This window comes from Tachyglossus aculeatus, chromosome 23 (genome assembly GCF_015852505.1).
Source record: "Tachyglossus aculeatus isolate mTacAcu1 chromosome 23, mTacAcu1.pri, whole genome shotgun sequence".
NCBI lineage: Eukaryota > Metazoa > Chordata > Mammalia > Monotremata > Tachyglossidae > Tachyglossus > Tachyglossus aculeatus.
This window is the reverse complement of record NC_052088.1, coordinates 1,589,105-1,614,714: the sequence shown is the minus strand read 5'-3', so window position 1 is coordinate 1,614,714 and position 25,610 is coordinate 1,589,105. Positions and strand designations below refer to the sequence as shown.

Genomic DNA, 25,610 nt, shown 5'->3' with positions numbered 1-25,610 from the left:
GGAGAAGATCAAATGTTCAAAGGTCACAAATCCAAATGTGTAGAGGATGCAGAAGGGAGATGGACACGAGGAAAAGAGGGCTTAATCGGGGAAGACCTCTTGGAGATGTGACCTCAGTAAGGCTTTGAAGGGAGAGAGAGTGGGAGTCTGGCGTCTATGGAGGGGAAGGGAGTTCCAGGCTAAGGGGAGGATGTAGGAAAGGGGTTGGCGGTGAGGTAGATGAGATTGGGGCCCGGTGAGTGAGCTTGGGCTAGTGGAGTGGAGTGTGAGGGCCGGGCTGAAGTAGGAGATCCGTGAGGTGAGGTAGAAGGGAGAGGGAGCCGGGGAAATGAGGGGTTCATTGTTTAAGGCCTTTTGAAGGAGATATGGTTGAGCATTGGGTCCAGACTGTTGGAACGGGACAAAGCTTCAGACCCTGAGCTTGTCCTTCCAGACTGGAAGCTCGTTGTGGGCAGGGAATGTGTCTACCCAACCCTATTATATTGGACTCTCCCGTCATTTTCTATTCACAGAAAATTACTTAGAAAGCGCCCAGTAGCCTGTCGTCTCTGTAAGTCAGAAGCCAAAACGCCCCCACGACAGCGTCTACTATAGAGCCTTACTCCCTACCAGGGTACCAGAGAAGTAGTGTGGCCTAGTGGATAGAGAGTGGGCCTGGGACTCTGAAGAACCTGGTTTCACGTGAGCCTCATGTGGGATAGGAACTGTGTCTGAACCGATTTCCCTGTATCCACCCCAATGCTTAGTACAGTCTCTGCAACGTAGTAAGTGCTTAATAAATACTATAATTATTACTATTAATCCTGGCTCTGCCATTTGCCTGCTGTGTGACAATGGGCAAGTCACTTCACTTTTCTGGGCCTCGGTTCCCTCATCTGTCAAATGGAGATTAAGACTGTGAGCCCCACGTGGGAGAGGGACTGTATCTAGTCTGATTACCTTGTATCTACCCCATGCTTAGTACAGTACCTGGCACATAGTAAGTGCTTAACAAATACCACAGTTATCATCATTACTCAGTACGGATTCTCCGTTGCTGACCGTGACTTGTCACATCCTCCAATCAGAAGAGCCCCCAACTTTTCACTGTGAGTGCGGAGGTGCTCAGAACAGCGCTTGGCACGTAGTAAGCGCATGACAAATACCACAGTTATTATCATTATTCCTATTATTATCATTACTGATATCCTTCCCTCAGAACCCGGTCCCTCAGACAATCGACTCAGAAACTGTGACTCAGTTTTCTGAGCAAGTTCAGGATCAGTTGTATTTAGTGTGCGCTTACTGTGTGCAAAGCACTGTACTAAGCACTTGGGAGAGTAAAATATAACAATAAACTGACAGATTCCCTGACTACAGTGAGTTTACAGTCTAGAATGAGCTCACAGTGTAGGTTCTGGTCAGCATAGGGACCCAGATGGACAGAAAAATTGTAAACCTTAAAAGGTTTCCATTGGATTTTATAACTCCCGGGCTCTTCCTTATTTCTGATTATCAATGTTCTGGGAGCCTGTTTGAAATAACAGTTAATAATAATAATGAAGACTTTCTGAGTTACCTGGGCCCACCAGCAGAGCACCAATGGCAATGCTGATTCCACCCACTGGAATCTCTTCTGGACTTTGACCTTTCCCTGGTCTAAGTCCTTCGAGAGATTAAGGGAAGCAGAGTGGCCTAGTGCGTAGACCCCGTGGCTGGGAGTCAGAAGGATCCGGGTTCTGATCCCAGCTCCACCATTCGTCCGCTGTGTGACCTCAGGAGAGTCACTTGACTTCTCTGTGCCTCAGTTCCCTCATCTGGAAAATGGGGATGGAGACCGTGAGTCCCATGTGGGACATGGGCTGTGGCCAAACTGATCAACTTGTCTCAGCTTAGTCTCTTGCTTAGTACAGTGCCTGGCCCATAGGCCCTTAACTGATACCACAAAAAAAAAAAAGATTTGGTGACTCAGGCAGGCAGATTCCTACTCTGGTCTGGCTAGAACCAGCAGAATCCTTGAGGCAGGGGTTGAAGTTGAATCCCAGCTCTGTGAAGAGTCTTATTGAGGCTTGTTAAGATGCTGTCAGCGTGGCTCAGTGGAAAGAGCACAGTCTTAGGAGTCAGAGGGCGTGGGTTCTAATCCCGGCTCTGCCACTTGCCTGCTGAATGACCTTGAGCAAGCCTCTTAACTTCTCTGTGCCTCAGTTACCTCATCGGTAAAATGGGTATTAAGACCGTGAGCCCCATGTGGGACAACCTGATCACCATGTCTCTACCCCAGCGCTTAGAACAGGGCTTGGCACATGGTAAGCACTTAACAATTACTATTATTATTATTATTATTATTATTATTATTGTTATTATTATTATTATTATTATTAGAGGAGCTGTCCCAGAGGGGCTGTTTTGACCCCCGGCCCCTGTATCGACCAACCAATAGATCAGTGTTCTTTATAGGGAGAAGCAGCATGACTCAGTGGAAAGAGCCCGAGCTTTGGAGTCAGAGATCATGGGTTCGAATTCCGGCTCCACCAATTGTCAGCTGTGTGACTTTGGGCAAGTCACTTAACTTCTCTGTGCCTCAGTTACCTCATCTGTAAAATGGGGATTAAAGGCTGTGAGCCCCGCTTGGGACAACCTGATCACCTTGTAACCTCCCCAGTGCTTAGAACAGTGCTTTGCACATGGTAAACACTTAATAAATGCCATCATTATTATTATAGAGTGTTTATAGAGCACAGTCCTAAGCGCTTGGGAGAGTACAGTCCAACAGAGTCAGTAGACACATTCTCTGCCCTCAAGGAACTTTACAATCTAGTCGGGGGCAGGGGTGGAAGAGGTTCAAATAAATCACAGGTCGGAGAAGTGACAGAGCATGAAGATGTGGATGTGAGTGCTGAAGGGGGATAGATGAACTTAAGGTGGTACGACTCAAGTGCACAGGTGTACCCTCCCCTGCCCTTCCATGGCTTTCTCTCCCCCCACTTCCCAAATCCTTCTTTCCCCCACCCGCACCCCCTCTTGCCCATCCCCTCGTCTCCTCCTTTTCCCACCCCCCTGCATCTCCCTCTCTCTCGCCCCAACGTGTTCTCCCCTTCCCCGCTCTCCCATGTCCTCCTCTCCCCATCAATCAGTGGTATGTATTGAGCGCCTGCTGGGTGCAGAGCACTGTACAAAGCGCTGGGGTGAGTCCAAGGCCCCCGAGTTAGCAGCCCCACTCAAGGAGCTGACCGCCTAGCCCGCTGCGCCCCGCGTCCTGCTCCCCCGCTGTCCGGCTCTCCCTGTCCTCCTCTTGCTCCTCCCCATCCCGCCATCCCACGTCCACAGCCCGTCCCCGGCTCTGCTGCGGGGTTCCCGCCACATGTCCCCGGGGCTTTCCCTGCTGGCGGTGCAGGAGCTGCGCACGTGGGAAGAGGAGCTGAGCGAGGCGGCACTGCAGCAGAAGCTGCAGGAGGAAGAGTTGCAACGGCGGGAGCAGGAGCTGGCCGAGCGCGAGATCCACGTCCTGGAGCGCGAGCTGCATGTCTTCATCCACCAGCTCGCCCACCACCAGCCCCCCGTCCACAAGCGCAAGGGTCACTTCGCCAAGAGCCGCCTCAAACTCAAGGACGGAAACCGCATCAGCCTCCCCTCGGGTCCGTGGGTACAGTACTAACCACAATCCCCGCCTCAATCGGAGTCATAAGAATAAGAACCATAAAATCCATCACGTTCATCGACTGCTTCCTGGGTGCACAGCACTGTTTGGAGCCCTTGGAAGGCTATAATATAGAACAATAATGCATCAACCCTATTGATGGAGCGCTTTCTGCATGCTGAGCAATGCTAGCCATCCATCGATCGGGTTTATTGAGCGCTTACCGTTTGCAGAGCGAGAACCTCGACTGATCAGTCACATTTATTGAATGCTTATTGTGTGCAAAGCACTGGGCTAATTGGCAGGCTACACTATATAACAATAAGGACAATAATAGTAATAGTGAGCAATCGATTGTATTTGTTGAGTGCTCACTGTGTAGAGCAATAATATCAATCGATCGTATTGCTTTAGTGCTTACTGCGTGCAGAGCATTCATTCATTCATTCATTCAACCGTATTTATTGAGCGCTTACTGTGTTCAGAGCACTGTACTAAGTACTTGGGAAGTACAAGTTGGCAACATATAGAGACGGTCCCTACCCAACAACGGGCTCACAGTCTAGAAGCACTGAACTAAGCGCTTGGGAGACTGTACTACAGCAATAGAGCAGAAACATTCCCTGCCGGCAACAAGCTGATAGTCGAGAGGACTGTAAGAATAATCATATTTTTTAAGTGCTTACTATGTGTCCCACCCTGTTTTATTTTCTTTTTTCAAATGGTACTTGTTAAGTGCTTACAGTGTGACAGGAAACTGTACTAAGCGCTGGGGTAGATCCAAGCTAATCAGGTTGGATACAGTCCTTGTCCCACATTTTACAGAGGAGGGAACCGAGGTGCAGAGAATCAATCAATCAATCAATCGTATTTATTGAGTGCCTACTGTGTGCAGAGCACTGTACTAAGCACTTGGGAAGTACAAGTTGGCAACATATAGAGACAGTCCCTACCTGCCTAAGGTCCCACAGCAGACAGTGGCGGAGCCGGGATTAGAACCCGTGACCTTCTGATGCCCAGACCCCTTGCCCTCTCCACTAAGCCATGCTGCTTCTCACCCCCTTTCCTGACGTCTTTAAACCCTGCTGCTTTCCCCCATCCCACATGAGGTTCACAGCCTTCAGCTCCATTTTACAGATGACGTAACTAAGGCTCAGAGAAATGAAGTTTATGTACCAGGCGCTGTTTTCTGTGCTGCGGTAGATGCAAAGTAATCAGGTTGGACCCAGACCCTATCCCAACTAGGGCTCACAGTCTTAATCTCCATTTTACAGATGAGGTAACAGAAGCTCAGAGAAGTGAAGGGACTTACCGGAGGTCACACAACGGATGCGTGGCAGAGCCTTGATTAGAACTCAGGTCCCTCTGACTCCCAGAACTGGGCTGAATCCACTCAACCATACTGCCTCTCCTCTTCTATCTTAGATCCCGCTGTTCGAAGCACTGGTGTAGGTAGAAGATAATCAGGTTGGACACAGTCCCCATTCCACATGGTGCTGCTGGTCTAAGAAGGAGGGAGAACAGATAATGGATCCCAATTTTAGAAAAATAGGAAGATGAGGCCCAGAGAAGTGAAGGGACTTGCCCGAGGTCACTCAAAAGCCAAATGGCCAAGCCAGGACAGGAACCCAGGTCCTCTGACTCCCGGGCCCGTGCTATTTCCACTATCAATTTCACAGGTGCCTCATTAAATTAAACAGCCTATTTTCCATAGATTGGTGCAGCGTGACTCAATGGAAAGAACATGGTCTCTGGAGTCAGAGGTCATGGGTTCAAATCCCAGCTTCACCAATTGTCAGCTGTGTGACTTTGGGCAGTCACTTAACTTCTCAGTTACCTCATCTGTAAAATGGGGATTAAGACTGTGAGCCCCCCGTGGGACAACCTGATCACTTTGTAACCTCCCCAGTGCTTAGAACAGTGCTTTGCACAGAGCAAGTGCTTAATAAATGCCATCATCATCATCATCATCATCATCAATCCATTGATAGTATCCATCAGTCCACTGGTAGTATCAATCAGTCGGTGTGCTTGGCACATAGTAAGCATTTAATCAATACTATTACTACTAGCATTTATTATGCACTTACTTTGTGTAAAGCGGTGTACAAAGCACTCGAAAGAGTACAAAAGAGTCAGTAGACTTAATCCCTGCCCTCATGGAGTTTATAATCTAGCAGGGAGACCAGCTCCTAGAATAAATTCTTGGTCGGGGGAAGCAGCAGAGTAGTTTAAAGATGTCAGGAAAGTGGGTGAGAGGCAGCATGGCTCAGTGGATAGAGCCCAGGCCTGGGAGTCAGAAGGTCTTGGGTTCTAATTCTGGGTCTACCACTTGTCTGCTGTGTGACCTTGGACAAGTCACTTCACTTCTCTGGGCCTCAGTGACTTCATCTGTAAAATGGGGATTGAGATTGTGAGCCCCACATGGGACAGGGACTGGGTCCAACCCGATTTGCTCGTATCCACCCCAGCACTTAGTACAGTGCCTGGCACATAGTAAGCACTTAACAAATATAATTATTTACTTATTTATACCTAGGGACATAGAGGGACAGGACTCAAGATCAATATTAACAGATGTATGGAGAGCGAAACACAGCATCGCGTGTGTGGGTGGCTATGGCCTAGTGGAAAGAGCGCAGGACTGGGAGTCAGAGGACCTGGGTTCTAATGCTTTCTCCAGCCTTCCTGTGCTGTGTGACTTTGGGCAAATCACTTTACTTCTCTGAGGCTCCATTTACTCATCTGTTTGCGAGGGGTGGGGATTCATTACCTGTGAGGCCACTGTGGGATAGGGACAGTATCTGACCAGATTGTCTTGTATCTATCCCAGCTCTTAGTATATGTTGCCGACTTGTACTTTCCAAGCGCTTAGTACAGTGCTCTGCACATAGTAAGCACTCAATAAATACGATTGAATGAATGAATGAATGAACATAGTAAGCACTTAGATGCCACATTTTTTATTATTATAATTATTATTATTTATTCACACTCTGAAGGAGGCATAATCAAAGTAAAAATCTGCTCCAGTCTGAACTAATCTCGCCTCTCTCAAAGCATCAAGTGGTTCACTCAAGAAATAAGTTTAGTAGTGGCCAAGAAGATAGGTATAAATGACAAAGAAAACCCTTTTCTGGGAGTTTTAGGCAAGGTGTCAGCCTAACAGGTAAAGGTGGCAGGAGGTCAGAGCTGCCAACAAGTGGATCTTTATATCCTCGGTCTCGGAAGCATGTGGAAAGATCATTCTGAGAAACCCAAGTGAGGTTAGTCAATCCAGCCACTCCAATCAGCCAGCCAATCAGAGGTTTCTATAGAGTGCTTATTAAGGACTAAGTGCTTGGGCAAACACAATCATCCAGAGTTAGCAGATCCGTTCCCTACCCATAATGAGCCAACAGTCTAGAAGAGGAGACAGACATTAATATGGAAAAATCAGTGATTCGTAATAAATAATTTAAAGATCTGTACACAAGTTCTGTGAGGTTGGGAGTAGGGTGAAGATCGAATGTCTAAAGATCACAGATTCAAGCGCGGAGACGATGCAGAAGGGAGAGGGAGTCTGGGAAAAGGGGGCTTAATCGGGGAAGGCCTCTTGGAGGAGATGTGACCTTAATAAGGTTTTGAAGAGAGAGAGAGAGAGAGAGAGAGAGAGAGAGAGAGAGAGAGATCTCTGATCTCCAGGTCAGATAATGCCTGGGGAGCTAGCATCATAGGCTGAGGGGAATGCCTTCAGATCATGATGTCACTAGGTATCTTGGCAAACTAGGTGAGTTTGAGGAACACAGACCACCGCTTTCTAGAGGCGGAGCACAGATGGTCAGGTGACAAGAAGCTTTGCATTCTGGGCTATGTCTGGGGCAGTGTGCCCTGCTCGCCCCCCGCCATTACATCATTATTCATTCAATCGTATTTATTGAGTGCTTACTGTGTGCAGAGCTCTGTACTAAGCGCTTGGGAAGTACAAGTTGGCAACATATAGAAACGGTCCCTACCCAACGACGGGCTCACAGTCTAGAAGGGGAAGACAGACAACAAAGCAAAACATGTGGACAGGTGTCAAGTCCTCAGAACAAATAGAATTAAAGCTAAATGCACATAATTCACAAAATAAATAGAATAGTAAATATGCATAAGTGAAATAGAGTAATAAATCTGTACAAACATATATACAGGTGCTGTGGGGAGGGGAAGGAGGTAGGCTCTCTCCCTCTGAGGCAACTGCAGAAATGTAAATACATTGCATCTGAAGGTGCGTCTTTGGGAGGTAGTAATAATAATAATTATGGCATTTGTTAAGCATTTACTATGTGCCATGCACTGTTCTAAGCTCTGGGATAGAGATGAGGTAATCAGATTGGACAAAGTCCCTGCCCCACATGGGGCTCACAGTCTTCATCCCCATTTTACAGACAAGGGAACTCTGAAGCTCAGAGAAGTGAAGTGATTTGCCCAAGGTTACACAGCAGACAAGTGGCAGAGCTGGGATTAGAACCCACGTTTTCTGATTCCTGTATGTGTGTGTATGTTCATAGCCCCTATAGAAACAGACAGAATTCTATTTAGTGTCACTCCACAACGAAGAAAAAACATTGTTTCTCTGGGGAAGGTGTAGATGATGGGGTTTTCCACCCCACCCCACTGAAAATTGATTGGCTTCTCTTGAGTCCCTAAGTCTGAACAGGGAGGCCAAAAGAGGCGTCTCTCAGACCACCCTGGAGATCTTCTGGACATTAGCCTTACCCATGCTCTAGCATGACCTGGTTGGTTACAGAGTATTTGCCCCTGACACACACCGAGACAGAGAGAGAGAGAGAGAGAGGGTGTGTAGCTCCTATGGAAACAAACAAAATTCAGTTTAGTGTCTCTCTACAACAAAGAAAAACGTTGCTTCTATGAGGAAGTTATAGATGCTGCTACAGTTTTCCACCCCATCCCACTGATATTTGGTCCCTAGGTCTGGACAGGGAGGCTTCAAGGGGCATCTTTCAGATAGCCCTGGAGATCTGCTGGACACTAGCCCGTTCCTTGCCCGAAGGAGACCGTACTCTGGCATGACCTGCTTGGTTAGGGAGTATCTTCCCCTGACAAAGAGAGAGAGAGAGAGTGTGGGTGTGTTGAGTGTATGTGTATAGTTCCTATGGAGACAAACGGAAGTCAATTTAGTGCCTTTCTACAGCCAAGAGTAAATGCTGTTTCTTTGAGGAAGGTGTAGGCGTTACTACGATTTTCCACTCCATCAGTCAATCAGTGATATTTTCCCTTCCCAATAATAATAGTTATGACTGTAACTATTATAAGCTCCTCCTTTCCTCTTCTCTCACTCCCTTCTATGTTGCCCTGACTCGCTCCCTTGGTTCTTCCTCCCTCCCAGCCCCACAGCACTTATGCCCTTATCTGTTATTTATTTATTTGTCTTGATGTCTCTCTCCCCTTCTCTGGACTGTAAGCTCATTGTGGGAGGGGAATGTGTCTGTTTATTGTTGTATTGTACTCTCCCAAGCCCTCAATACAGTGCTGTGCACACAGCAAGCACTGAATAAATACAGTTGAATGAATGAATGATATTTACTGAGTGCTTACTGCGTGCAGGGCAGTGTACTGAGTGCTTGGGAGAGGACAGTATGACAGAATGAGCAGACAGGTGCCCCGCCCTTAATGAGCTTCCATCCTGTTCCACTATCATTTAGCTCTCTCCCGCCTGGGCAGCGAGACTAAAAGAGTTGTTTCTCAGAGGTCTTCAGGACACTAGTCCATTCCTTGCCCAGAGAAATCCATGCTCTAGCACAACCTGTTTTGTTACAGAGTATTTTCTCCTGACCCACTCAGTGTGTTTGTGTTTGTCTCTGTGTGTGTGTGTGTGTGTGTGTGTGTGTGTGTGTGTGTGTGTGTGTGTGTGTGTGTATTTATAGCTCCTATGGAGACAGATGGAATTTGATTTCCTGTATCTCTGCAACCAAGAGTAAATGTTGTTTCTTTGAGGAAGGTGAAGGTCCTGCCACGGTTTTCCACTCCATCCATCAATCAGTGGTATCTATTGCACTTCCTGAGTGCAGAGCATCGTAGTGAGCACAGAAGGAATGTGTTTTCTTGCATGACTTGTTTAGTTGAGTATTTTCCCGTAACATACTGTGTGTGTATGTGTCTGTGTGTGTCTTTAACAGATTTCCAGCACAAGTTCACGGTGCAGGCCTCCCCCACGCTGGACAAGAGGAAGAGTCTCCCCGACGGGTCCAGCCCCCCCCGTGAGCCCCACCGTCCTCCCCCGGCTCCGAGCCATCCAACGTAAGCCTCCCCGGCGAAAGGTCTCGGGGTCCCCGCCACCCCCACGCCTCCCCAGCAGGATGTCCTGGTTGGAGGCCGCAGTGACGAGGACCCTGAAACGTTTTTCTCTCTGCTTCTTTCTCCGGCTCTCGGCGGGGAACCTTCACAATTTCCCCACCTGATCAAATCGATCGATTGATCAGTATGGTATTTATCATGCGCTTACTGTGTGCAGAGCACTATACTAAGTGCTTGGGAGAGGACAGTACTGCAGAGTTAGTAGACATATTTCAATCGATCCATTAATTGAGATTGGCTTCTCGATCAGTTGAGAAGCAGCATGGTGTAATCCTGCTACCCAGGAGAGTAAGTCATAAAGGGGATGCCAGGGTGGTGATTGATTGATTCACTAACTGAGAAGCAGCATGGCCTAGTAGATGGAGCCCAGGCCTGGGAGTCAGAAGGTCATGGGTTCTAATCCCGGCTCCACCACTTGTCAGCTGTGTGATTTAGGGCAAGTCATTTTACTCTCTGCCCCAGTTACCTTGTCTGTAAACTGGGGATCAAGACTGTGAGCCCCACATGTGACAGGGACTGTGTCCAACCCCATTTGCTTGTATCCACACCAGTACTTAGTACAGTGCCTGGCACATAGTAAGTACTTTTATTGGGTGCTCACTGTGTGCAGAGCACTGGATTAAGTGCTTGGCAGGGTACAATACAACAGAGTGGGTAGACAAGTTCCAATTAATCAACGGTATTTATTGAGCGCTTACTGTGTGCAGAGCATTGTACTAAACCCTTGGTAGAGGACAGTACAACAGAGTGGATAGACAAGCTCCAATCAATCAGTGGTACTGATTGAGCGCTTACTGTGTTCGGAAGAATGTACTAAACCCTTGGGAGAGGACAGAAGAACACAATTGGTAGACCTGTACCAATCTGTTAACCAATGGTATTTACTAAGTGCTTACTGTGTGCAGAGCATTGTACTAAGCACTTGGGAAAGTGCAATATAGCAAAGTTGGTAGAGACATTCCCTGCCCACAGTGAATTGATAGTATAGAGGGTCAGAGAGGCAGGTCTCTGAGCTCAGAACCCAATGCCATTTGCCAACCATTTGAGCATCAAAACCCTCCCAGTCAATTAATAATAATAACAATAATAATATTTGTTAAGTGCTTACTTTATGTCAAACATGGTTCCAAATGCTGGGGCAGCTACAAGTCAATCTGGTCAGATATAGTCCCTGTCCCACATGGGGCTCACAGTTTAAGGCAACTAAGGCAGAGAGAAGGGACGTGGCTTGCCCCAGGTCACCCAGCAGACAAGAGGCGGAGCCAGGATTAGAACCCAAGGCCTCTGACTCCCAGCCTGGGTTCTTTCCATTCGGCCATGCTGCTTCTCAGGTAATTAATCAATTAATGAATTGCTCAATCACCATCCTGGGCATCCCCTTTACAACTTACTCTGGTATTTTTTTTTTACCCCTGGTGCCCTTTGACACCGCCCCCTCCCCCCCCCCCAGCTGCCTAACAACTTTCCTAACGACCATGAAGCCCCTGAAGCCCCCGAGCTCCACCAGTCTGTCATTGCCCTCAAGAGCAGGAGGTTTGCCTGGGGGGTGGGGTGGGGGGGGACGGGAGGGGGAGTTTGCTTTTGTTTATCATTTTTTTGGGGGGGTTTTCTGTTGATTGCTCACTACGTGTCAAGCACAGTTCTAAGCGCTGGGGTAGACACAAGTTAATCATGCCAGAAATGGCCCCTGTCCCACATGTGGCCTACAGTCTAAACAGGAGGAAATGCAGGGATTGAATCCCTGTTTTACAGTTGGGGAAACTGAGCCCAGAGAAGCAAGCTGTGTGTTTATTAGCCATAATATTGAGAATAATAATAATAATAGTGATATTTGTTAAGTGTTTACTCACCCTCTTCTCTGATCTCCCATCCTCCTGTCTCTTCCGCTTCAGTCTATACTTGACTCTGCTGCCCGGATTATCATTGTACAGAAACGCTCTGGGCATGTCACTCCCCCCCTCAAAAATCTCCAGTGGCTGCCTGTCAACCCACAAATCAGGCAAAAACTCCTCACTCTCAGCTTCAAGGCTCTCCATCACCTCACCCCCTCCTACCTCACCTCCCTTCTCTCCTTCTCCAGCCCAGCCTGCACCTTCTGCTCCTCTGCCACTAACCTCCTCACTGTACCTCATTCTCGCCCGTCCCGCTGTCGACCCCTGGCCCACGGCCTTCCCCTGGCCTGGAATGCCCTCCCTCCACACATCCGCCAAACTAGCTCGCTTCCTCCCTTCAAAGCCCTACTGAGAGCTCACCTCCTCGAGGAGGCCTTCCCAGGCTGAGCCCCCTTTTTCCTCTCCTCAATCAATCAATCAATCAATCAATCATATTTATTGAGCGCTTACTGTGTGCAGAGCACTGTACTAAGCGCTTCGGAAGTACAAGTTGGCAACATATAGAGACAGTCTCTACCTAACAGTGGGCTCACAGTCTAGAAGGGGGAGACAGAGAACAAAACCAAACATATTAACAAAATAAAATAAATAGAATAGATATGTACAAATAAAATAAATAAATAAATAAATAGAGTAATAAATATGTACAAACATATATACATATATACAGGTGCTGTCGGGAAGGGAAGGAGGTAAGACGGTGGGGATGGGGGGGACAAGGGGGAGAGGAAGGAGGGGGCTCAGTCTGGGAAGGCCTCCTGGAGGAGGTGAGCTCTCAGTAGGGCCTTGAAGGGAGGAAGAGAGCTAGCTTGGCGGATGTGGGGAGGGAGGGCATTCCAGGCCAGGGGGATGACGTGGGCCGGGGGTCGACGGTGGGACAGGCGAGAACGAGGCACAGTAAGGAGGTTAGCGGCAGAGGAGCGGAGGGTGCGGGTTGGGCTGTTGAAGGAGAGAAGGGAGGTGAGGTAGGAGGGGGCGAGGTGATGGACAGCCTTGAAGCCGAGGGTGAGGAGTTTCTGCCTGATGCACAGATTGATTGGTAGCCACTGGAGATTTTTGAGGAGGGGGGTAACATGCCCAGAGCGTTTCTGGACAATCTGGGCAGCGGCATGAAGTATGCTCCTCCCCACCCCCCCGCCCTACCTCCTTCCCCTCCCCATAGCACTTGTATATATTTGTGCAGATTTATTACTCTATTTATTTTACTTGTACATATTTACTACTCTATTTTGTTAATGATGTACATATAGCTATAATTCTATTTATTCTGACGGTTTTGACAACTGTCTACTTGTTTTGTTGTCTGTCTCCCCCTTCTAGACTGTGATCATGTTGTTGGGTAGGGACTGTCTCTATACGTTGCCGGCTTGTACTTCCCAAGCGCTTAGTAAGTGCTCTGCACATAGTAAGCGCTCAGTAAATACGATTGAATGAATGAATGTCAAGCGCTTTTCTAAGCACTGGGGTAGATATCAGCTAATCGGAATGGACACAGTCCCTGTCCCACGTGGGGCTTACAGTCTTCATCCCCATTGGACAGATGAGGGAACTGAGGCCCCCAGAAGTGAAATGAGTTGCCCAAGGTCACACAACAGTGTGACATAGTGGAAGCAGCATGGTTTAGTGGATAGAGCATGGGCCTGGGAGTCAGGAGGACTGTTGTTCTATTCCTAATCTGTGTCTGACATGTGTGTGTCTGTGTCTGACACATTAGACCTGTGTCTGTTGTGTGACCTTGAGCAAGTCACTTCACTTCTCTGGGCCTCAGTTACCTCATCTGTAAAATGGAGATTAAAGAGTGTGAGCCCCATGTGGGAAAAGGACTGTGTCCAACTCGTATCTTCCCCAGCGCTTAGAGCAGTGCTTGGCACATAGTAAGCGCTTAATGAGCAACTTAATAATAAGTGGCAGGGGCGGGACTAGAACCCAGGTCCTTCTGACTCCCAGGCCCGTCTTTCCTGCTTGTCCCTCAGAGTAACGCTGAGACATGCTGCTCTGGAGATTTTTGAGGGGGTGGGAGGGTGGAGGGGGTCTCTCTCTCCCACCTGTGATGGCATCCATCTTCTCACATCGGTTTCTGCAGTGACCCCTGGGGAGAGCAGCAAAACCTGGGGCCAGAGTTCAGTGGTCCCCAAGGAGGATGGCAAGGAGGAGGAGAAGAGGGGTCCCAAGAAGAAAGGTCGCACATGGGGACCAAGCACGCTCTGTCAGAAGGAAATCACCGCCGCCAATGAGAGGTGAGAAACCGGAGACTTGAAGCAGAAACCGTTCATTCATTCATACCTGTTGAGTGCTTACCGTGGGCAGAGCACTGTCCTAAGTGCTTGGGAGAGGATAACAATAAACAGACACATTCCCTGCCCACAACGAGCTTACAATCAGTCGGTCAATCAATCAGTAGTATTTATTGAGTGCCTACTGTGTGCAGAGCACTGTCCTAAGCGCTTGGGGAAGAACAATACAACAATAAACAGACACATTCCCGACCCACAAGGAGCTTACAGTTAATCAATCAATCAGTGGTATTTGTTGAGCACACACTGTGTGCAGAACATTGTACAAAGCGGTCGGGAGCACAGAGAAGCAGCGTGCCTTAGTGGAAAGAGCCCGGGCTTGGGAGTCAGAGGTTGTGGGTTCTAATCCCAGCTCCACCACTTGTCAGCCGTGTGACTTTGGTCAAGTCACTTAACTTCTCTGTGCCTCAGTTACCTCGTCTGTACAATGGGGATGAAGACTCTGAGCCCCACCTGGGACAACCTGATGACCTTGTATCTACCCCAGCACTTAGAAGAGTGCTTGGCACATAGCGCTTAACAAATATCATCATCATCAAACAATACAACAGAGTTGGTAGACATATTCCCTACCCACAGCAAACAGAGTCTAGAGGACCCAAGATGGAATTTGGTGGATCAGGAAACTTTAGAAACTTTAGAAAAATGTCTGCCCCTCTAGTAGTCAGGGTAATTTTTCAATTGATCAATCGTATTTATTGAGCGCCTACCATGTGCAGAGCACTGGGCTAGCTTCTTGGGAGAATATAATGTAAAATAATTATCAAGCATGCATTCATTGATTCATTCAGTTGTAGTTACTGAGCGCTTACTGTGTGCAGAGCACTACTAAGTGCTTGGGAGAGGACAGTGGAGCAATAAACAGACACATTTCCTGCCCCCAATGAGTTTACAGTCTTACAGTCAGGCACTGAACCCAACATACTGTGCTATGCATTGGGAAAATTTAAATAGAAGCAAAACACATTCCCTACCTCCATGGAATCAAGTTTGTTTTCACCTTCATCATCATCATCATCATCATCATCAGTGGTATTCATTGAGCGCTTGCTATGTGAGGAACACTGAACTAAGTGCTTGGGAGAGCCTGTTAGAACAGAGTTGGCAGTTACGGTCCCTGCTCACAGTGAGCTTACAGGCTGGAGGGGGAGACAGACATTAATAGAAATAATCCATTTGTAATATCAGTCATTCATTCAATTGTATTTGCTGAGTGCTTACTGTGTGCAAAGCAGTGGAATAGGTACAAAGTCCCTGTCCCACATGGAGCTCCCAGTCTTCATCCCCATTTTACAGATGAGGTAAACTGAGGCCCAGAGAAGTGAGGTGATTTATTGAGCACATCCTGGGTGCAGAGCACTGTATTAAGCGTTGGGGGAAGGACAGAACAACAGAATTGGCAGACACAATCCCTGCCCACAATGAGCTCACAGTCTAGAAGGGGAGACAAGCATTAATAGAAATCACTCAGTGGTATTTATTGAGTGCTTCTGATGTGCAGAGCACTGTACTAAACACTTGAGAGAGGACAATACAACAGAATTGGTCGACCCGATCCCTGCCCAAAACAATCTTACAGTCTACAGTGCCCCCCTTCTAGACTGTGAGTCCATTGTTGGGTAGGGATTGTCTCTGTTACCGAATTGTACTTTCCAAATGCTTGGTACAGTGCTCTGCACACAGTAAGCGCTCAATAACTACAACTGAATGAATGAAGGTTAGGACTGGTGTGAAGAACGGCCACTGGGAGAAGGGCCCTGGCCGTACTCGAATGGATGACTGTTCTGACCCTCCCTTCCCTCATCTCTCTTTCTCCAGCCCGAAGTCCCTGGTGGATGGGACCAAGCACTGGGCCTCTAGTGCCCCCAACCTGGGCAAGAGTCCGAGGATGCCACCAATCCTCCCTGGCTTTACCAGTTTAACGGAGATGGGTAAGGATGGCTCAAGGACTCCTTTTTTTCGATGGTATTTGTGAAGCACTTACTATGTTTCGGGCACTGTACTAAGCGCTGGGGTAGATACAAGTTCATCAGGTTGGACACAGTCTCCATCCCACAGTCTGAATCCCCATTTCACAGATGAGAACTGGAGAATTATAGTGGTATTTGTTAAAGTGCTTACTAAGTGCCAGGCACTATACTAAGCCCTGGGGTGGATACAAATAACTCAAGTTGGACACGGTCCCTGTCCCAAATTGGACTCACAATCTCACTCCCCATTTTCCAGATGAAGTCACTGAAGCCCAGTGAAGTGAATTGACTTGCTCAAGGCCACAGAGCAGACAAGTGATGGAGCCAGGATTAGATCCTATAACCTTTTGACTTCCAGGCCCAGGCGCTATCCACTATGCCATGCTGCTTCTCATGGAGGCAGAGAAGTGAAGCAATTTGTCCAAGATCATGCAGCAGACAAGTGGCAGAGCCAGGATTAGAACCCAGGTCTTCCTGACTCCCAGGCCTGGGGTCAAGCCATGAGTCCCCTCTCCTTTGCGGACTCCTGCTGTTCTCTCAGGTGGGATGGAGCGGGCTTGTGTGTACGCCAATCTTGGGCCAGAGGAGGCCGTCTGATCCCGCCATTCCAACTGGAGAGCATGAGTGGTGATGGGGGAGGAGGGGCGGAGTTGGGACAGGAATCCTGAGGGGAGACAAAGTGGAAGATGGGATCTCCAGGAGTCCCCTGACTCCGCGAAAATGACAAAGTTTTCTTCTTCTTCTAGATGATATTTGTTAATTCTTTCATTCATTAAATCATATTTATTTGAGTGCTAACCGTGTGCAAGCACTGTACAAAGCACTTGGGAGAGTACAATAGAGCAATAAACAGACACATTCCTTGCCCACAATAAGTTTACAGCCTGCGGAGGGAGACAGATACCAATACAAATAAATAAATGACAGATATGGACATAAGTGCTGTGGGGCTGGGAGGGGGGAAGAAACAAGGGAGCAAGTCAGGGAGACACAGAAGGGATGGGAGAAGATGAAAGGAGGGGCTTAGTCAGGGAAGGCCTCTTGGAGGACATGTGCCTTCAGTAAGGCTTTGAAGTGGAGGAAAGTCATTGTCTGTTGGATTTGAGGAGGGAGAGCCTTCCAGGCCAGAGGCAGGACACGAGTGAGGGGTCAGCGACAAGATGGCAGCACAGTGAGAAGGTTGGCACCAGAGGAGCAAAGTGTGCCAGCTGGGTTGTAGAAGGAGAATAACGAGGTGAGGTAGGAGGGGACGAAGTGATGGACTGCTTTAAAGCCAATGGTGAGGAGTTTTTTTTTTGATGTGAAGGTGGATGGGCAACCATCGGAATTTTTGAGGAGCAGGGTGATATGTCTTGAACGTTTTTGTAGGAAAATGATCCGGGCAGCAGAGCGAAGTAGGGACTGAGTGGGGAGAGGCAGGAGGCTGGGAAGTCAGCAAGGAGGCTGATGCAGTAATTCAGGCGAGATAAGATGAGTGATGTCATTTAGATGGTAGCAGTTTGGATGGAGAGGAAAGGGTGGATTTTTGCGATGTCGTGAAGGTGGGACTGACAGGATTTAATGATGGATTGAATATGTGGGTTGCCTGGGAGAGAGGAGTCAAGATGGACACCAAGGTGCATTCAGTCATTCATCCAATCGTATTTATTGAGCACTTACTGTGTGCAGAGCACTGTACTAAGCGCTTGGGAAGTACAAATTGGCAACACGTAGAGATGGTCCCTACCCAACAACGGGCTCACGGTCTAGAAAGGTCACTGGCCTGTGAGACAGAAAGGATGGTGGTGCCGTCTACAGTGATGGGAAAGTAAGGAGGAGGACAGGGTTTGGGTGGGAAGATAAGGAGTTCTGTTTTGGATCTATTAAGCTTGAGGTGAGGGAAAGACATCCAGGTAGAGATGTCTTGAAGTCAAGAGGAAATGCGAGAGTGCAGAGTGAGAGAGATCGGGGCTGGAGGTGGTTATTTGGGGGTCATCAGCATAGAGGTGGGAGTTGAAGCTGTGGGAGCGAATGAGTTTTCCAAGGTAGTGGGTGGAGATGAAGAATAGAAGGGAACCCAGAACTGAAACTCGAGAGACCCCCACAGTTAGGGGGTGGGAGGCAGAGGAGGAGCCCGTGAAGGAAACTGAGAATGAACGGCCAGAGGTATAAGGGGAAAACGAGGAGAGGACAGAGTCAGTGAAGTCAAGGTTGGATACCATTTCCAGGAGAAGGGCGTGGTCCACAGTGTTGAGGAGGATTAGGATGGAGTAGAGGCTATTGGATTTGGCAAGAAGGAGATCATTGGTGACCAGTGAGAGAGCGGCTTACTAAGAGCTTGCTGTGTGAAGTGCTTACTCTGCTCCAGGCACGGTACTAAGCGCGGGGGTAGATACAAGCTAATCTATGTATCACGTGGGGCTCACAGATTAGGTAACTGAGTCCCGAAGAAGTGAAGTGACTTGCCCCAGGTCACAAGCAGACATGTGGATTAGAACCCAGGTCCTTCTGACTCCTAGGTCAGTGCTCTTTCCACTAGATCTCGCTGCCCTGTACAACTTGCTGTCATTGGCCGGGTTCTTGTGGTCTGTCGGGGAAGCCCGCTAAACTGCCCGCGGCTTCTGGTTCTCCGTGGCTAGCAGAGAGAGTCCGGGCCTGGAGGTCAGAAGGACCTGGGTTCCAATCCTGGCTCCAACACTTGTCCACTCTGTGACGTAGTGTAAGTCACTTCACTTCTCTGGTCCGCAGTTACCTCATCTGTAAATGAGGATTAAGACTGTGAGCCCCACGTGGGACAGGGACTGTGTCCAATCTGATGAGCTGCTTAAAAGAGTGCTTGACACATAGCAACTGTTTAACCATCCTTTTCGAACCGCACCAGATAACATTTCACCGCGTGTCCACCCTGACCTCGGCCGGAGTTAGGCCGAGCCAGGGCAGGAATAGTGCAATGAGGCTGAGGGGGAGATCACTCTGAGCTGAGATTCGAGGTGAGCTGTCCCTCTCCTCCCACCCTCATTGCTATTCCCACGGCTCCAGAGCCAGGAGACCTGGGTTTTCTCGCCCGGACCAACGATGGACCCTCGGACAATCGTTTCCACCTTGGTTTCCCATCTGTAAAATGGAAATATTGATAATGGACTCACTACCCGACTCCTGGAGAGGCGGTGGTAGGGTGGAGAAATGGAAGGTGGTTGAACTGTCAGAGGGCGAATGTCATTTACTGGGTAGAGGCGTTGATCTCCAAATAATAGCTGTGGTATTTGTTAAGTGCTTACTATTTGCCAGGCACTGTACTAAGTGCTAAGCATACTAAGTGTACTAACCAAATTGAGTTCATTCGTTCAGTCTTATTTATTGAGCGCTTACTGTGTGCAGAGCACTGTACTAAGCGCTTGGGAAGTACAAGTTGGAGTTGAAAACTGAGACTTACAGCAAAGGTTAAGAACTGTGGAAATGCCCCGCAAGCCAGAGAGACCCAAGAATGGAGTGGGAGGAAGACAAGGTTGCAGTGATTTTTTCTTTTTTTTTTTCCCCACCCACTCCGGGTGAGGGACGGCAAAATCCCAAAGGCATTTTTCCAGGGGGAATGAGAGGTTGGCCCTCTTGGGGTTGGGCACCTCCAGAACGGAAAATCTGGAATTTGGACAAAAAGAAAATAAGTGCTCACCTGCAGAGGGCATTTATCGGAAGGCTTCAGGGTAGAGGTGGCGAGAAGGCACAGAATGAGTTGCCAGAGGGAAACTTAGGGATGAGGATCAGCGTATCAGTGGTATGGATTCATTCATTCCCTGCCCAGCCCACTGAGACGTGGCGGTCGGCAGGGTCTAAGCCCCTGCTCCAACCACTGTTGTACTGTAAATCAAGCAAAATCATTCAAAAACTCCTCACTCTCGGCTTCAAGGCTCTCCATCACCTCACCCCCTCCTCCTTCACCTCCCTTCTCTCCTTCCCCAGCCCAGCCCGCACACTCCGCTCCTCTGCTGCTAACCTTCCCACTGGGCCTCGTTCTCGCCTGTTCTGCCGTTGACCCCTGGCCCAAGTCCTCCCTCTGGCCTGGAATGCCCTCCCTCTCACATCCGCCAAACTAGCTCTCTTCCCCCCTTCAAAGCCCTACTGAGAGCTCACCTCCTCCAGGAGGCCTTCCCAAACTGAGCCCCCCTTTTCCACTGCTCCTCCTCCCCTCCTCATCGCCCCGAATCCCTCCCTCTGCTCTACCACCCTCCCCACCCCACAGCACTAGTGTATATACATACATATTTATTATTCTATTTATTTTATTCATGATGTATATATATCTATAATTCTATTTTTTATATTGATGCTATTGATGCCTGTCTAATAGTTTTGTTTTGTTGTCTGTCTCCCTCCTTCTGGACTGTAAGCCCGTCATTGTCTCTATTTGTTGCCGAATTGTACTTTCCAAGCACTTAGTCAGTGCTCTGTACTCAGTAAGTGCTCAATAAATACGATTGAATGAATGAATGAATGTATTCTCCCAAGTGCTTAGTACAGCACTTTGCACACAGTAAGCACTCAGTAAATACGATTGAATGATTGAATGAATGTACCAGCAGGGCGTAATGGAGGAGGCGCAGGCCTGGGCGTCAGAAGGTCACGGGTTTTAATCCCAGCTCTGCCACTTGTCTGCCATTTGACTCGGGCAAGTCGCTTCACCCCACTGGGCCTCAGTTCCCTCATCTGTCAAATGGGGATGAAGACTGTGAGCCCCACGTGGGACAGGGACTGTGTCCAATCCGACCAGCTGGTATCTGTCCCCCTAACACTTAGTACGCTGCCTGACACGTGGTACGCACCTCCTGATTACCAGCATCATTAACGGCTCTTTCTCCCCTTTCCTTGGCAGAGGACGAGGCCGGGGAGGATCGACCGTACCCTTCACCCAGCCAGGCCTACCTCTGCCTCCCATCCCCCCGGGGTGAGGACGGGGCTGCCCCCCCGGCCGACGGGGCCCCCGAAGAGCCCACCCCGGTCAACTCGGCTAGCAGCACCCCGCAGCTGACCCCCACCAATAGCCTGAAGCGGGGCGGGGGACCCCAGTGGCGGCGGTGCGGGGCTGCTGTGGTGGGCTGTGGGGCCGTCTTGGCCGCCCCTGGCCTAGGCCTCGACCTGCTGGAGGCAGGCAGGTGCCAACTCCCACCCACCGAGGAACCCAGCCCGCTCCCACGCGAGGACAGAAAGAAGCGTGAGGGCCTGTTCCAGCGGGCAGCCCGGCCCCGCAGGCTCTTCGGGAAGGAGGAAGCGGGGGGCCTAGCTGCCGGGGACCCCTCCCCACCCCTGCTCTCGCCGGCCTCCCTCTCTGAGTGCAACTCCACGCGCTCCCTGCTGCGCTCGGACAGTGACGACGCCCTGGCCGAAGAGCCAGCCCCAGCCGCCCCCCGTGCCCCCCGCCCGGCCCACCCGCTGGTCAACGTCCGCGTGGAGCGATTCAAGCGGGACCCCCGCCAGTCCCTGACCCCCACCCACGTCACCCTCTCGTCCCCTGCCCCACCCAGGGGCCACCACCGGCGGACCCCTTCAGATGGGGCCCTCAAGTCGCCGGCCCTGGCCAACGGGAGTCCTTCCGCCAGTGGGCCGGGAGCCGGTGAGTACCGTTCATTCGTTCGGTCAGATTTACTGAATGCTTACTGTGTGCTGGCACCATACTGAGCTTTTGGGAAGAGTCCAACACCACATTACAACAGACACCTGCCTTGCCCGCAATAAACATACAGTCTAGAGGGAGGAGACAGATGTGAATAGAAAGAAAGACATTAGATATATAAATCAATTACAGATATTCCAGCAGCAATTAAGTGGTTCTTGGGTGGTACTTCCAATAAGAGTACTGTGGACATTAGGGATGTTTTACCCTACTTCCAAAGAGAGAACTCCAGAACATCGAATCAGATGCTACTGTCTCTTCAAACACCCCTCTCAGTGATGGCACTTTCCTGAGAATCTGGATTTACCTTTTGTAATTTAATAATAAATACGTTAAGTGCTTACTACGTGCCAGGCACTGTACTAATTGCTGAGGTGGATACAAGATAATTGGGTTGGGATGATGGATGGGCTGGGATGATGGGATCTGTTAGGTGCTTACTATGTGCCAGGCGCTGTTTTGCGCACTGGGGCGGATACAAGCCGAGCAGGTTGGACACAGTCCCTGTCTCATGTGGGGCTCACAGACTTCATCCCAGTTTGACAGATGAGGGAACTGAGGCCCAGGGAAGTGAACTGACTCGCCCCAGGTCACACAGCAGACAAGGGGTGGAGCCGAGATTAGCGCCTTCTGACTCCCAGGCCCCATGCTCTATCCACTAAGCCATACTGTCCTGTGCCGAGGAGTGGGCTGAGCACCCAGGGACAGCAGCTCTGCCTCTTCCTGTCTCCCAAGGGGTGTGGGGTGGGAATGGGGTACCCAGACAATGCCGGGAAACGTTCAGGTCTGGGGCCGGACTCCCGACCACAGTTTGGGGGGGGGCCCGGCAGCTGGGAAGCCCGGTGGGTGGGGAGGGTCTCCCCACTGACACTCTTCCCTTGCCCCTCCATGTCCCCATCCAGGCTCGGCGGCCACCCCCAGCCCTGCTCGGGACCCCTCCGAAGTGCCCCGCCTCCCGGACCCCAACCTGGTGTTCCCCCCCAACCCCGCGACGCTGGACCTCGCCCCCGGACCCGACGCTGGAGAGGCCCAAGACTCTGGAGTTCGCACCCCGGCCCCGGCCCTCAGCCCACCGCCAGCGGCTCGACCCTTGGTGGTCCGCCTCCCCGGGCCCCGGCCCCGGCCTCGCCCACAGCACCTCCCCAGCCCCCCTCTCCTCCACAGGGACCCCCGGCCCTGGGGACCCCTGCCTCGCCAGCAGTGGCGGAGGCAGCGGGGGTCTTCCTGCCCTGCTCCGCCTGCAGCCCGGGGGGCTGGTCCCCCCGGCGCGGACCCTCCTGGACCTGGATGCCGAGGGGCAGAGCCAGGATGGCACCGTCCCCCTGTGCCGGGCTGCGCTAGACCCCCACCTCCCACCCCCCTTCGAGCTGCAGCGGGAGTTCTGGTCGTAGCCGCCCAGGGGGCCTGGGCGGGGATCCCCCACACCCCTCAGCCCCCCGCCCCCGATCCCGCTACTTGCACGAGAATGCACTTTGAGGATGGACGGGGCGGGCAGGGGAGCCACTCAGCTCGGCCGCCCTTGGTTGCCGGAGCCCCCCACTCGGCTCTGGGACTCCACCACAGAGAGAGGCATGACCTCGGGGGGACCCGTGGTGTTTGGGGTCCCCACCCGGGACCGCGGGTTGGCCGCATGGGTGGCCCAGGGGCGAGAGAGCCCGTGCCTCATCCCCCTCCCTGATCCACTGGCTTCCCCCAAGCCCCCTGGCCTACTGAGGTGACCCTTCTTGGCGGGGCCCAAGGAGAGGTCCAGGCAAGCGGCAGAGCAGCCTAAAGGATCTGTCCGGCCTCGTTTCCTCTCCAGGGACAATCCAAAGCAGGGGAAGAGCGCTGTGACCCTCCCGGGGTCAAAGGGCAGCTCTGCCTGGCCCGCCGGCCTTCCCACGGGCCGGTCCAGGGGCCACGTGCCCAGCGGTGCTAAGGCAGGGCCCGGAGACGAGGTCCAAGTCCGTCCCATCTTTCGGCGGTTCCGTCTTCTCTCCTGCCTGCTTTTCTCCCTCCCTGCCGTCCCCTGTCCCCCACTTACGTCCGCGGACTCTGGGCTCAAGAGACCAGGAGGCGGACGCCGCGAAATTCCCCTCACCCCGAGTGGCCTCAGTAAACCATCTCTGAAAGCCCCATCCTGGCCTCCTTCGCCCCTCCCCGCTGGCCCTTCCGACCGCGGGGCGAGTCGCTGTGTTCCCATGCCTCAGGTTCCCTCAACTGTAAAATGGGGCCAAAGATACCTCCCTTACAGGAACAGCGTGACCGTGTCCGGATGGTGCTTTGAGAGCTGCCTCTCAGTAGCCAGTATTATGGAGGGATGAAGGTCCCCCACCTCGGCTCCTCCCTCCTCTTCCTCGGTGGGCCCCGGCCCCAGGCGGGCCGGCTCCCCAGGTGTCACCCCAACATAAAGGAAAGCAGACAGCCATGCTGAACTTCCTGGGGCTCTATTTCTTTATTTGCGGTGCGTCCAGCCACCTCCCTCGTCTCTCTCCCCTTCCCCACCTGTCCACTGGCTCTCTCCCACTGCAAGGCCTGGAACCAACCTCGAGCGTCCGACCCGCCTGCCTTAAGGCCCGCCATGGCGGCTGGAGCTTCCCAGAAGCCCCCTTGGTCCTACTGGGCCCAGATTGGCCGCCGATTGCCCCGTTGCCCTTTTTCCCCTCCCGTCGGCCCCCACCCCCCGAGAGAGAGCAGGACCCCGGCCCAAGAGGAGGCCTCCAGAGCAGGGATGACCACCCTCACCCCCCACCTCACAACTGGCCCAGGCCCTGGCTCTCCTAACTCTGGCCAGGTGGGCAACCTCTGCCCTAAAGGCCCTGGTGCCACAAGGCGAGCCGGGAGACGGACGTGGTCTCGATTTTCCCACCCACTGTGGGGGACTCCCGGGCTCTCCGTCCCACTCCCAGCCCCATCCGTCCCTCCCCCGACATCATCTTGGAGGGTGAGGGGTGGGGTCCAAAGATGCCCATGAGGAGGCTTCAGGGCCCTGTCTTCCCGACTGCTTCCCGCCACCTCCCATCACCTTGCTTCAACCCATCCCTGCCCATGAGGGTGGAGGAAGCGTGGGTTTCCGTGGAATGGCCGACCTCCACCCTCTCCCGTCGTCCTGGACACCGGGGACCCCAGCTCAGCCCTTTCCCGTAATAATAAATGATAAAAATGGTATTAATTAAGTGCTTACTATGTGCCAAGCACTGTTCTAAGCACTGAGTGGTGAGGAAACCGAGAGACCGGCCCCCTTGCTGTGGCGGCTCTCCTGTATCCTCACGAGCCCCCTCGCCCTTCCCCCCAGAGCCCCAGGCCCGCTGCTGGATGTAGTGCTGTCCTGAACCTTTGCGTGACCTTGGGCCAGTCTCCTGACTCTCTGTTTCCCTAACCTGTAGAATAATCCATGGTGTTTCTTTAATCAGTAGTATTTATAGAGCACTTACTATGTGCAGAGCACTGTCCTAAGCACTTGGGAGAGTACACTAGAACATAACTAACAGACATATTCCCTGCCCGTAACAAGCTTACAGTCTAGAGAGCAGACCACCCCTCCCCATCAAAAAAGAAGCAGGGAGAAACCCAGAGGCCAGGTTGATAGGCACACAGCACTCGAGAGGAGGAGGAAAGAGGCCCTGAAATATGTATTTGAGAGAAGTGGTGTGGCCTGGCAGAAAGAGAATGGGCCTGGGAGGCCAAGGACCTGGGTTTTAATTCCCACTCTGCCTCCTGACTGTTTGTCCCTGGGCTTATTACTTTCCTTCTCAGTGCCTCAGTTCCCTCACCCACAAAATGAGGATTCGTTACCAGTGTCAGCTCCGGGACCTGATTAGCTGGTATCTACCCCAGCACTTAGTGCACTGTTTGGCACATAGTAAGCATTTA

The 25,610-nt window shown here is 51.1% G+C and overlaps 1 protein-coding gene across 1 annotated transcript in view; it reads left to right on the top strand.

Moving 5' to 3' along the window:
• The window catches only part of MAP3K9 (mitogen-activated protein kinase kinase kinase 9), a 72,763-nt gene extending 49,573 nt beyond the window's left edge, over nucleotides 1-23,190 (top strand). Inside the window, 8 exon segments of the mRNA XM_038765630.1 lie at nucleotides 3,374-3,614; nucleotides 9,781-9,853; nucleotides 9,855-9,901; nucleotides 13,934-14,087; nucleotides 15,963-16,075; nucleotides 20,961-21,698; nucleotides 22,661-22,734; nucleotides 22,736-23,190. Coding sequence (XP_038621558.1) covers nucleotides 3,374-3,614; nucleotides 9,781-9,853; nucleotides 9,855-9,901; nucleotides 13,934-14,087; nucleotides 15,963-16,075; nucleotides 20,961-21,698; nucleotides 22,661-22,734; nucleotides 22,736-23,149 — 1,854 coding nt within the window. The 3' untranslated portion in view covers nucleotides 23,150-23,190.
• The last annotated feature ends 2,420 nt before the right edge of the window (nucleotides 23,191-25,610 follow it).